The sequence below is a fragment of the Rhinolophus sinicus genome, linkage group LG07, assembly GCF_036562045.2.
Source record: "Rhinolophus sinicus isolate RSC01 linkage group LG07, ASM3656204v1, whole genome shotgun sequence".
NCBI lineage: Eukaryota > Metazoa > Chordata > Mammalia > Chiroptera > Rhinolophidae > Rhinolophus > Rhinolophus sinicus.
Genome location: NC_133757.1, coordinates 71,073,689 through 71,085,862, shown reverse-complemented (window position 1 = coordinate 71,085,862; position 12,174 = coordinate 71,073,689). Strand labels below are relative to the sequence as shown.

General features: G+C 58.6%; 1 protein-coding gene across 3 annotated transcripts in view; it reads right to left on the bottom strand.

The window, feature by feature from the left end:
• KDM4B (lysine demethylase 4B) overlaps positions 1–12,174 on the bottom strand; it is a 137,046-nt gene that overhangs the window by 78,854 nt on the left and 46,018 nt on the right. For all 3 annotated transcript variants that reach the window (XM_074337631.1, XM_074337632.1, XM_074337633.1), the window contains exons 5-6: positions 11,341–11,455; positions 8,627–8,820 (exon numbers count right to left, since the gene is read on the bottom strand). In XM_074337631.1, the coding sequence (XP_074193732.1) occupies positions 8,627–8,820; positions 11,341–11,455 (309 nt within the window). The remainder of the gene's footprint in view (positions 1–8,626; positions 8,821–11,340; positions 11,456–12,174) is intronic.

The following is a 12,174-nucleotide window of genomic DNA, read 5'->3' as shown; positions in this document are numbered from 1 at the left end:
TGGTCTGGACACCAGAAGCCCCTCCCCACCCCGTCGTCATCCCCCACCTTCCCCCCCGCCACCACCACCAATCCCACTGGCTCTGGAGGGGAGCACATGGCGAGACTTCCCTAGCAGAAGGCTGACCTTCCCATGCTGAGCAGGATGCTACAATCACTTATGTTTCCTGAACAAACGCCAGCTGTGTCTGTCCCCACCAGTGCACTGCGACACGCGAGCCGCCAGACCGCAGGGACAGATCTCACTAGAGTGGGAGCGCCTGGGTGAGTGTCCCTAAAAGCACTGGGTTTCCTGGGTGCTCCGCTCTACCTGAGCGGCACAGGACACGTGTTCGCACGTGACCCAGCAACCAGGCTAATAGAGTTCTACGTGGGGAAGGCTGGAGAGAAGCAAGTCAGGCGAATGGGGGAATCTGGCTCAAAGCAGGCGGTGCCATGCTATACAAAATTCTCCGAAACTGCCCGCTGCCGTACCCACCATGGTGATTATGACGCAATCCTAGTCTCCTAGTCCCATGGCACTTTACGGCCCAGTTTGGGACTCGACGGTCTCTCCAGCATCGGGAGCTAATTTTTCGAATGCCAGAACAGCTCTCAGCTTCAGATTTGTTGCACAACCCTGACAAGCAGAAAGCCGGGGCCAGTGGCATCAGGGATGACAGCACGGTTCTGACAAGAGTGAGGCTGAGGGCTGTCTGAGGAGGACCGGGGCTGGGGTAACACGGCTATCTCTCCCAGAAGCTCCCAGAAGCGTGCACCGGCCCTCCTGGTGGCAGCATTAAATCACTCATCCTAGCCCTGTGGCAGTGTCGCGATCCCAAGTGCCAGGGTGCATGGCTGCAACACCTGACTAGAAACGGAAGCCCCAGCCTGGGTTCTCAGCAGCTACGTGGGCGAGTCGGCACACACACATGTGCACACACTCATGCAACCAGTGCACACTTACACACACTCGCACACTCGCACATTCTAGGGTCACCAAGCACCACGGTGTGCCTGGCTCTGAGAGCTCCAGGATGTAGGACTTTCATTCTGAAGCCAGGAAACTTGCACTGATCACCCTGCCACATACTCGGGCTCCTTGGAAGGAGGCAGTGGGCATGCAGATTGGGCACAAGTGGAATAAAGCACAAACAGCTCTGATGCCGTGGCCATGGTCTCCGTCAAGAGAGAAGACTCTGGAAAGATGACCAAGAAAGCGCTCCCTGCCTCCCCACAGCCTCGCAGCAACGCAGCCAAGATTCGAGCCCACGACCAGTGGGTCCCGCTTGCTGACATCCAGGCCTCATTTGGGAAAATCGCCGTCTTCTCACAGAAGGAGGTTCCTTCTGCAGAGAGCGGACTGCGCCCCACCATCATAAAACTCCTTGATGACCTGTTTTGGGCAAGGCGGTGTGGGCCGAGGGCAGACCCCGGCAAAGGCTGCAGGGGCCAGCCACTCTGATGTAAGCCTCCTGGGAGAGCACAAGCGCCCCTCGAGCTGACTCAGATACCAAGTGATCCGCGATGCTGCCTCATTTGTCATCTTGTAATAAACAGGGATCCCGACACCTCCCTGCTCTGTGGCGATCTGCTCTCAGGAGAAGCTTTCTGCTCTAAAACACCTTTGTTGCTGTATTTCTGTCACTTTATCTCAGGACCCGGGGCTGAGGAAAGAGAAGCCTGGCAGTTTCCCCGGGCCTGTTAACAAGGTACAAATCAGGCGGCCTTCTGTCATCCCGGTGGGCCTTTTCCATCTGCCCCCCCAGAGGCCACAGAAACGTCGACTCTGTCCCTGGACGCCCAAATGGGGGTTTGGCCAGCCTGGGGTGAGCAAAGAGAGGAGGGGACACATATATCTTGCTCTCACATCTTGTACTGGTGACAGGGCGTGGTGTTGGGAAGCTAAGTTATTAAAACTACCCTGGTGAAGCTGTCAGGCCCTCCCAGTCTCAGTGCCAAGCCCTCCCTGCCACCACGGATCTCTCGGGATCCCGCTCGGGAGACATCTGGGAGGAGAGACCCTTGAGGAGGGGCTGTGCTTGAGTCAGGCAGTAGGGACACCCTGGGGCCCGCCGCCCTGGACTCTGAGAGGCCATGAAGTTGCACGTGGCCAACAGACGCAAACCAGGCCTCCTCCAGGCGGGAGCTCTCCACCAGAGGTCTTCGGGGCTGCTGCCTGGGGCCACTTCCCGCAGCTCCATCACCCACCCCAGACTTCCCAGACCCACAGCCAAGGGACAACAGCCCTGGAGGGCCTGGGCCTGGCACTGTGGTCCAGCAGCGCCACCTACAGCCAGCCAGGGAGGGAGGAGAGAGGCTCCCAGGGAGGGGTTAGTCAGTACCGCAGGGAGTGCAGCCACCAAGTAGACTGATATTACTTTGGGTGGGTCTGCAGGGGGGACCCCAAGGACCAGGCAGGCAGGCAGCCCAGGGGCAAGGGGGCAGCCCAGCAGCTCCCCTCCCCCCAAAGAGCCTTGCTCTGCCTCGCTGGGCAACAGACCCACCAATCCTGGGCCCAGGACGTCCAGTCCCTCATCCAGACTGCAGTCAGAGAGCAGGTCACACAGGAGCCAGCCAGCTCACTCATGCTTCCTCCTTGTGCCTCAAGGCAGGGAGCACATGTCCTCAAATGCACACATGCGCACACGCTCAGGCATGCACGCACAAGTACACATGCACACATGCACACGCGTGCACATACACACCTCCAGAGTACCAAGTGCAGGCAGAGACAGCTGTGCCCACTGGGAGTCAAGTTTCCCGGCAGCAAAAGAAAGGCTGAAACTCCCCCGAGGAAAATACCAAAGAAAAACTCTAGGCGCAACTGAATCAAAGGGAAAAATTCTCTGTGCCCCTGGGAGCCTCCATCAGGCTTCTGAAAGGTCAGAGAAGGGGTGGAGCTTGAGAGCATCTCCCAGGCTCCTTGGCTCCCCTCCACCAGCCCTACACAGAAAGATCTACTCTTTCTACACCAGGACCGTCCGTGAGCAAGTGGGGGCTCCACACCCTTATGTGGGCATAATCAGACTCTCTCCCCTACCCCCCACTCAGGGACGCTGATGCCAGGACTTGGAAAGCTGTACAGCAGGCAAAGCAAAGCAGGAGGGCTGGAGTTGCTGAGGAAGCCAAGACGTGCCTGCAGCCCGGGGCATGAAGGCCACAGTCGCGGCCCTACTGCCACGCCCCACCCCCACCCAGGGGCATCCTCCACCGGGCACATCCCCTCCCAAAGGGAAACAGGCGTCTCCACGTGCTCCAAGAGCAAGTACAACCAGAAGGAGTTGGGAGAAAGAGAAGGGGAGGCTGGGGTGACCTGCCCCAGCCCTTGATGTTCCTTCAGCTAAAACACAGCTGCCCTGGCCTCAGCCACCAGGAGGTCCTCTTGTCTCATTCGCAGCACTTAAAATATAGAGAGGAAACCCCATGACTGGACAGCCCTGCCTGCATCCCAGCTGTCAGTGCAGCAGCCCATGGGAGGCCCCGGTGCCCGGCGTGCGGTGTCTAGACACCCATCCTCCCTGCCACCACCACAACCACCACCATGGAGCTGCCCACCTCGGACCTTCACAGCGGTCCTCAGGCCCTGCAGGCCACCCCACCCAAGTTGGCCTTACCCTTGCAGGCTATCATCCTCCAAGTCTCCCTGTGGGTCGGGGGCAGCAGGGTCTCCCAAAGCCTTTGCCAGCCCCTGAATGGCACACAGGCATACGGAACACGCCGCAGGGTACCTCCTCCATCCTGCGGGGCAGGCCCAAACCACAGTGAGGTCCGGGGACCAATCCCTTGCGACACAGGCAGTGTGCACCAGGATACCTGTGCTCCTTTATTCGGGGTGCACAGCACACCCCAACTGGTCCAGAAGTGCCCGGGCAGAGCAGCACTGACCAGAGCCCAGTGCTCTCCGGTGCCTGCCTGGAACAGTTTGCTGGGGACACCACGGCAGAGCAGGAAGGAGGACAGGAGGGGGCAGGTGCTGTGTGTGGCGATACTGCTTGAAATACCATTAGCGCTACATCTGAGACACAGTGTCAACACAAGGTAGGTGTGTCCCACACGGAGTTCATATTTCTGGTCACACGCCTGTGAGCCGATGAGGCCTGGGACCCACAGGGGCCAAACCAGGTGGCAGATGTCCAAGGGAAAGCTGTTGGGCAGCGTGGCCCTGGGACAGACTGTGGGGATAACACCTCTGGCTAAACCCCCCACACACACACAGGCTTCGGGGCAGGCGTCCAGCGTAGGATGGCAGGTTCTACGGGCACGGCCTCCAGTCATGGCCCCCGCTGCCCCACCACCCAGACACCACCCCGCAGGGCCAGCCCTGCCGATGCCCACGCCCGCCCACCTTCCCGGCCCCCATGACCACCTGGGCGGCAGGAAGACCAATCAGGGCCGAGTACAAGTGCTGGGTCTATTTTCAATCCCTATCTCAAAAGGGATTTTGAAGCACTTGAACGCTTCAGATATTCTTAGCTTCGCTGCCTGAGAGCACCATATAATGCTGGCCTTTCGAAGCAAATTCCATGCTTTTATCGACACCAGGCTGTTCACGTCACTTTGACACACAAATCACACTACCAAAGTAGCAACAGACCCAGAAAGGCTTCATAAAACGCTGTAAACCTGAGGATATCGACACTTTAAAAAAAGTGCTACCGAAATACTCCAAAATGGTTGCAATTAAGCCACTGCAGACGCAAGAGAAGCAGTATAATTAGGGAGACAGACGTGTGAATACAATCTGCCGGAGAACATTCCCCCCACCCCCCACAAAGGCCCAGGGGAGGGGCAGAGCAGGCACCAGCTTCCCAGGGAGTTGCCAAGTGGCTCCCTGAACCCCCAGCCCAGGGATGAGAGGGCACCTCCTGCGCCCCACAGGCTGGTGTCCGTGTGGGCCCCGTGACAGGGCACAGTCAGAAGGACTGGCTCCACGATGGAACCTCAGTGCACCGGGGCTCTGAGAGGCTGAGGGGTCACTGTGGTCTGAGCACCCAGGTCTCCTGATACTCATCAAACCGCTCTCTATGCCAGGCCCCTGTGGGTGGCTGGGGGCACAGAGGAAACCTGCCCTCCCAGGCCCACGACTTTGTGGGGAAACACTGATGCCAACACCCCACCCGGGTCCTGAGGAGAGAGTGGGAAGGGTGCCCGGCATGACCAACAGGCTGAGCTGGCCAGGCAGGGAGCAGGGAGCGTGGCAGGGAGGGCGGCCGGGCCCTGCCGCGGGATCCTACATAGCCGCACTGTGAGAAGCCACACTGGCCACACTTAGTCAGTGAGGGCCCCCCATGTGCAGTCCCACCCCCTTCAGCACCAGCAACCAAGACCAATGTCAAGACACCTTGCAGGACATTCTTTCCCTCAGAGAACACTGCTGTGTCCAGCACTGGCCCTGCTCACTGCTTCCCCTGTGCTCTCGGGAATCAGATCGTGGGAAAGGGTGGAGGTAGGGGGTGGGTGGACACCAGAGGTGCCCCAAGCAAAGCAGGGGTGCAGCGTGGGACAGCAGGGGGCTGTCCTCAGGGGCTGCAGCCTGGAAAGCACTACTGTTGGTGATGGTGGTCCTGCCCCATCACCCAGAGAGAGGACGGTTGTCCCCTCACGTTCCCAGGGGCCCCTCCCATGACCGGCTCTCAGGGAGCTGCCAGCATGTTCTCATGCCTCACCTCCCTCGAAGCCTTTCCACTACCCTTACCCCAGCCGCTTCTCTGTGGCCCCCACCCTCTCTTGACCGGAAGGCTTCCTTGCTGGGCTCCCCAATGCCACTTCCTACGCCAACCTCCCTGAAGCCAGTGCCTTCCCTGGGCACCCTCACTGCTCAGTGCTGGACCACGTGCCCCCAGAACACACTTCGCCCCCAGGGCCATGTCTGAGAGCTCAACCTGCCCTCTGCCAACATATGCCAGGACTCAGCACTGGCTTCTTTCTGTTTTTTATTGCTTAAAGGAAAAGGTGGGTTTTTCTCTCCTGAGGTCCCTCTGTCTGGCAGACCCCAACTGAAACCAGCTGGGCAGAACAGAGGCAGCATTACCGCTGCCGCCCAGACCCCGGCGGAGTCCCTGCTCTCCTGCTGTGGCTCCCTACAGGCCCTGGGATGATCACGGGTGGGTTGTGGAGTCTAAAAAGCATGAAAGAATCTGGGAAATTTCCACCACAGTGCAGGCAGCTGACAGCCTGTGGGGAAGGGCAGGGCCGCCATCTAGTGGCCCTCAGGGGAACTGCACCTGGGTGAACTAGGGCATGGTGGCCGAGGACAGACACGGGAAAATCTGGCCTGTCACCAGCTCACACCACGAAGCATAGTCCAGGGCAGCGAGCAGGGCCCAGCAAGCAGTACACACACACACATATACACAAAACATACATTCACATACATGTACTCACACACACAGAGAAACACTCCCTTACACACTCACACACATATACACACTCACATGTACTCTCACACTCACACATAAACACTCATGACCCAGCCTGTGGATCTGGACGCGGAGCCAGAAGGCTGCTCGTGGGCACACAGCCCTTACAGCCCACGGGGAGCACGCAGATTGCTGGGAAGGGCAGATCCACTCACCCCACAAGCTGCACCCCCAGGCCCCACCCTCCTGCCTGCAGGTGTGGACCTGGGGCAGAACACGGCCCCCTCACCGCCAGGCCTGGACTGGGGCCTCCATGGAGTCACAGCCCGGCCTTGCCATGGAGAGAGGGGAGGGGGTGGGGTGGCTGCACTGTCACTGGGACCTCCTGGGCAGCACTGGGACAGCACCACTGACCAGGAAACAGCACTGCCCGGGGCTCACGACCACTTGCAAGCATGAAATTTAGGCCTTCAGGAAACGGACATCACCAACCTGTCAATCTTTTCAAATTCATCCCCAAAGGCAAATACCTCCCAGCCTGGAGGTTTCAACGATCAAGGGCTGATACAAAGCCACAAAATGCCACCAAAGGAGAGGAGTGGACTGAAAACAAGAAGCTCACAGAACTGTAGCACAGCTCAGAGGCCAGAGGGCCCAGGGCCAGCAGGAAAACGGCCCTGAAGACATCCCGGTCCTCATCCTGGGACCTGTCACCTCACAAGGCAAAGGGACTTTGCAGGTGGGATTAAGTCATCCAGAGATGGGGATGACCCTGAATTCCCTGGGTGGGGGGGGTGAGGCACCGTGTCATCACAGGGTCCTCATAAGAGGGAGGCAGGAGGCTCAGAGTCAGGGAGATGGAAGAGGCTGCGCTGCTGGCTGTGATGATGGAGGAGGGGCCATGAGCCAAGACACAGTGCCTCTAGAAGTTGGAAAAGGCTGAGAACGGTTCTCCTGGGACCTCCGGAAGGACCGGCCCTGCTCGCACATGAACTGTAGCCCCATGAAACCTGAGTCAGACTTCTGACCTCTGGAATGTGAGAGAATAAACGTGTGCATGTTAAGCCAGGAGGCTGTGGTCACGTGTTACAGCTGCCCTGGGACACTCACACGAATGTCCCCACCGTATCTGTCCCCAATGCCTGTCTGAGCAGGAACCGTTCTGTCCAATCAGAGGTAAGGAGACCATGGTCACAGAGCACAGAACAGGACAGGGAGGGCTGCCTTCCCACCCACGGCTCCTCCTGGCTTCTGGGCCCTCCGCTCAGAGCCCCTGCTCCCGCCCCCCCTCAGCAAAGGGCTCTGGGAAGTCCCAGCGACTTAAAGGGGCTGAAGTGGCCCTCCGTCCGTGCCTGTAGGCACAGGCTCAACAGCTCGAGGGTCAGCTCTCAGCTGGAACACCAACACAAGGGAGCCTTGGCCAGCATCTGCTAGGGTCCCCAGCTGTGCTGTATCCCCGTCCCCCACTGCCCCGAGTTCACGTGGCTGAGGTCCTGAGGGCCACAGTCTGCTCCCGGGCCTCCTGCTTCCCTTCCCAGCCCTCTGAGCTGTGATGATTCTTATGACAACAGAACCTTCTAAGACAGCTGGGGAGAGGCAGCGAGATGCAAAGCCCCCGGCTCAGAAGTCTCAGCTGGAAACAGACAGTGAACAAACAGAAGGCAGCTGCTGCCTGGCCTGCCAGCAGAGGCTGGATGTGAGGTGAGTGCTCAGCTGAGATTCCATAACATGTACTGGCCGTGCAACCCAGCTTGCAGGGCCCAGTGCTCGAGAGTGGGCTTCAGGCCAGCACCTGCAAACCAGCAAGGGACCCCAGGCAGCAGGGGCCTACTGCTAATCCCACCCCCCAACTTAGAGGCAAAGGGAGGCTCAGTGCTCAAGGCCACCCCGTCCCCAGGCCCGCGTTCCTGGAAGAGGCCCCAGTACAACAGCCAAGCGCCTGATGCAGTCCGGGGAGGCGCGAAGGGAGCCCGCACCAGCCACCGCTCAGTGTGAGGCTCCCCGGGCATCGGGAAGCTCATTTCCAGAGGGCACGCATCCCTCATCCCCAGACCTGGTGGGTAAACTGTGGCTGCCCAAAGCCAGTGGGGGCAGGGCCAGCAGCTCTTGAGCTGCCACAGGCCCAACCTTGGCCCACCCCACCTGACAGGGTGGCCACAGGGAGCCACGCAGAATGCACGCCACCCCCGCCTGCCCCAGAGGAGCCGATCCCCCAGTCTCACCCTGTGCCCTCGGCCCTGCCCCTCCTCCCTCCGAAGCAGGTCAGGCTGCTGGCCGGACACTCACCAGGACTTGGGCTCCCCAAAGTGCAGATAGTTGATGCTGTACAGGTCCATGTCCTCTGTGTGCCAGGCGAAGGTGGTCTTCCACATGCCGAAGTACAGGTAGGGGGTGTTCACGCCCTCGATGATGGTGCCACATTCCCGTTCTACCATGTCCAGGATGGTCCGTAGGTTCCCGATGTTCCACTGGGCCACATCCTGTGGGCAGCGAGCATGCGGTCAGTGGGCCCGCCACCTGCAAACACTAGTGAGTTGTCTTTCCCTCTGAGCCCTGGACTGCAGTGAGACCCCCTGAGACCCCAAAGCCAGCTGTCAGCCCCAAGCCTGCCCACTACAGAGCCTCGCACACCCCAGTATCTGAAAGCCCGCTGCTCACACCCTGCAGACACCCACCACCCATGCCAGGCCGTCGGGCAGAGCTTCCTCTGGATTCCATGCTGAGCTGGGCGTTAAGTCAGGCGGTGAAGACTGCGGTTTGGTCATGAATAACTAACGTGCCCCACAGTCAATGACACAGAAGGAGGAAGGTAAGTGCTGAGTGAGGCTGGTCCAGCAAAGGTGCCAGACAGCACTTTCTCACAGAGGAGACAGAGACAGTTCTCAGAACCAGGCAAACAAGGCCACAATCCCCACCTGCTAGACTCATCTACTCCTAATGCCACAAGCAAACAAACCGCGTTTTGTCATAAGAGCTCATAAAATACGCTTTCATCAACTTCCAGTCCCTGGAGAGCCCTCCGAGCCTGTTGAGATGCTGAGTGATTGCCAGCGTTCTTTCCCGTCCCAATCCACACTGTACCACCCACTCCTGTCCACGCACAGGCCCGTCACAGGGAGGAACCAGCAGCTGATCTTTGCAAGGTGAGCCCTGGCAGGAGCCCAGAACGTGGGGTGGGAGCAGCGATCAGACCCCTCAGTACGAGGATGAAAAGCCCACGGTGGCCTTGAATAGAAGCTGCCCAAGGTCAGGGAACGTCAAAAAACCATGGTTTCCCTAAAGCCCTGCCTGAGTCACCTCACTGTCCTGCCCAACCGTCCACAGGTGGAGGACCTGGGTCTTGTCTAAGCTGGGCGATAACTCTGTGACCAGGGCAAGTCGAGGCTCTGCTCGGGGCCTCAGTTTCCCTGACAGTAAAAGGAGAACGTCGCATTAGGTTAGGCACAGCAAATGCAGGGCACCGAAGCCCTGAATCCTTCCAGAGCCCACGGCAGGCACCGCTCACTGAGCTCGGCGTCGGCCCCGCTGAGCCAGCATGGCCGCCGTCCCTCGTGGGACCGTCACTACAACCGATTGCAGGCAGCAACCGAGAGCAGCCCCAGAGGTTTTCACGGGATGAGGCTCCAATTTTTGAATTTTCATTGGAAAACAATAATGCAGGGTCCTCAAGAGAATAAGAAGACAAGCCACAGGCTAGGAGAAAATATTTGCTAACGACACATCAGATAAAAGACTGTTATCCAAAACATATAAAGAACTCTTCAGACTCAACAATAAGAAAACCAATAACCCACTTAAAAAATGGGCCAAAGACCCGCGCAGACACCTCACCAAGGAAGATACACTGATGGCAAGTAAGCACATGAAAACGTGCTCCACGTCATACGTCGTCAGGGAGAGGCGTATCAAAACCACAATGAGGTACCGCTTCACACCCATCAGAACAGCCCCAACCCAGAATTCTGACACCACTAAATGCTGGTGAGGATGTGGAGCCACAGGCACTGTCACCCACTGTTGCTGGGAATGCAAAATGGTGCGGCTACTCTGGGCAAATTGAAATGTCGGTCCGTGATTCATGTGGGGACCCATGCAGTTGTCCCGTTTTTCTGACACCTTTTGGGAAACACAAGCCCCAACCTGTTCTCATGGGCTCTTCTCTGGGCATCCAGAAGGGTCCCCACCCTGCCTTCCCACGAGGGGGGCGCTATTCTCATCCACTCCAGCCCCATCCAAGACCAGGACTCAGGTAGGCCCACTGGCTGCTCTCACAGGGAGCACAGGCTGAGTGGACAGACGATTGTGTCCCAGCAAGAGATGCCCTTCAGAGTGATGAGTTGGGGTGGCAGGCACAGATGGGGACACAAGGGGCCACCCTGGGAAGCGGAGAGAGCTGGATTTTAGCCCAGGGTACCCTATATAGAACATCCCCAGAAGAGAGCTAGGCTCAGTGACTCTGAAATTCATCCCAGGAGATCCATCCAGGGCTATCTGAGGTCCCGTAAACATTAATAAACTGTCCCCTAACAAACACGGGTTCCACTCAAACCTCCCTCTGCTTCACATCAGCATGTCCCAGGCCCATGTCACCACCACCAGAGTCTGGTCCATACCCTCAGACAGGCCAAGGCCAGGCCACGGCCCTCCACTGCCCAGGTGTCCTCAGGCCCCTGGACCAGCACAGGGACCAGACGTGGGTGAACCCAGTGCCAGCCTGGCCGGCTGAGAATTCAAGGCTCCAGGTTCCTGAGGGTGGCAGATCAAGGCCAGCGCAGCTCCACCACTCAGGAGGAAAGATTTTGTAAGTCAGGTCGCTTTTTCACTCATTCTAAGACTCGCACATAGTTTTAACTGGAGCCCGAACAGAAAGCCCAGCTAAGCTTCTGTATCATTTCAATTTCCGTTTTCAAGACACAGTCCCATTCACACTCCTTCCTCTGCCATTTCCCAGGAAGCTGAGTCCCTGTTTTCCCCAGAACTTGTTGGCCCTGTGTACTCACGTCATCGTATAAGGAGCCGCTGATGTCAGCCCCGTAGATGGGAGAAACGAAGGTGAGGTTCTTCCAGTACTTGCGTTCCAGGTCGTCGAAGTCCTGGTGCCGCGGAGTGCAGTACCTGTGAGCAAACAGCACACAGGAAGTGGGCCTTGGGGCTCAGAGCCTGTGTCAGATGCTCCCAGCTTAGCTGGGCCGCAGGCGCCTGCTGGATACGCCAAGGAAGGGGCTCTGCTCAGACCAGCCGCTGTCCCACTGCAGGGCGCAGCCCCCAAGAACATGGATGTGGTCCAAATGCTGCTGAGAGCATTTCTTCCAGGGGGTGAGTGTGTACTGGACGGTTGGGCAGCCCTGCCTGGAACGATGCCCACTTATGCCATCTCCTCAGCTCGCTGGGTCCGGGGCACCCAAGTCACAACGCACAGCAGAGGTAGCTGGAGCAGGTGGAGAGGTGCGGGCTCTGACGGTTCTCATCATCCCACCGCTCGGCAAACACCAGAGCACTGACAACAGGCCAGGCACTGCCCTGGGCACTGGGGATAGCGCAAGAGTGGGCACACAACGCCCTGCCCTCACGGGACACATGTTTGAGAGCACACGGACTGCTGGGAATGCACAAACGACTTCAGAGAGGGAGGAAGGCCGGGAATAACTGAGAACAGGGAAGAGAGAACAGCGGTGGTGTGTGCCCATGACTGCACCGTGTGGGCACGAGCGCCAGTGAATGCACCTCGAGTGCACCTGTGAGCACAAGGGAGTGTGCACGAGTGTGCCCGTGTGTGAGCTGTGTTGAACCAGGAAGAGCCATGTGGGGAGAGGTACCAAAGAGCCCCTCTCTTT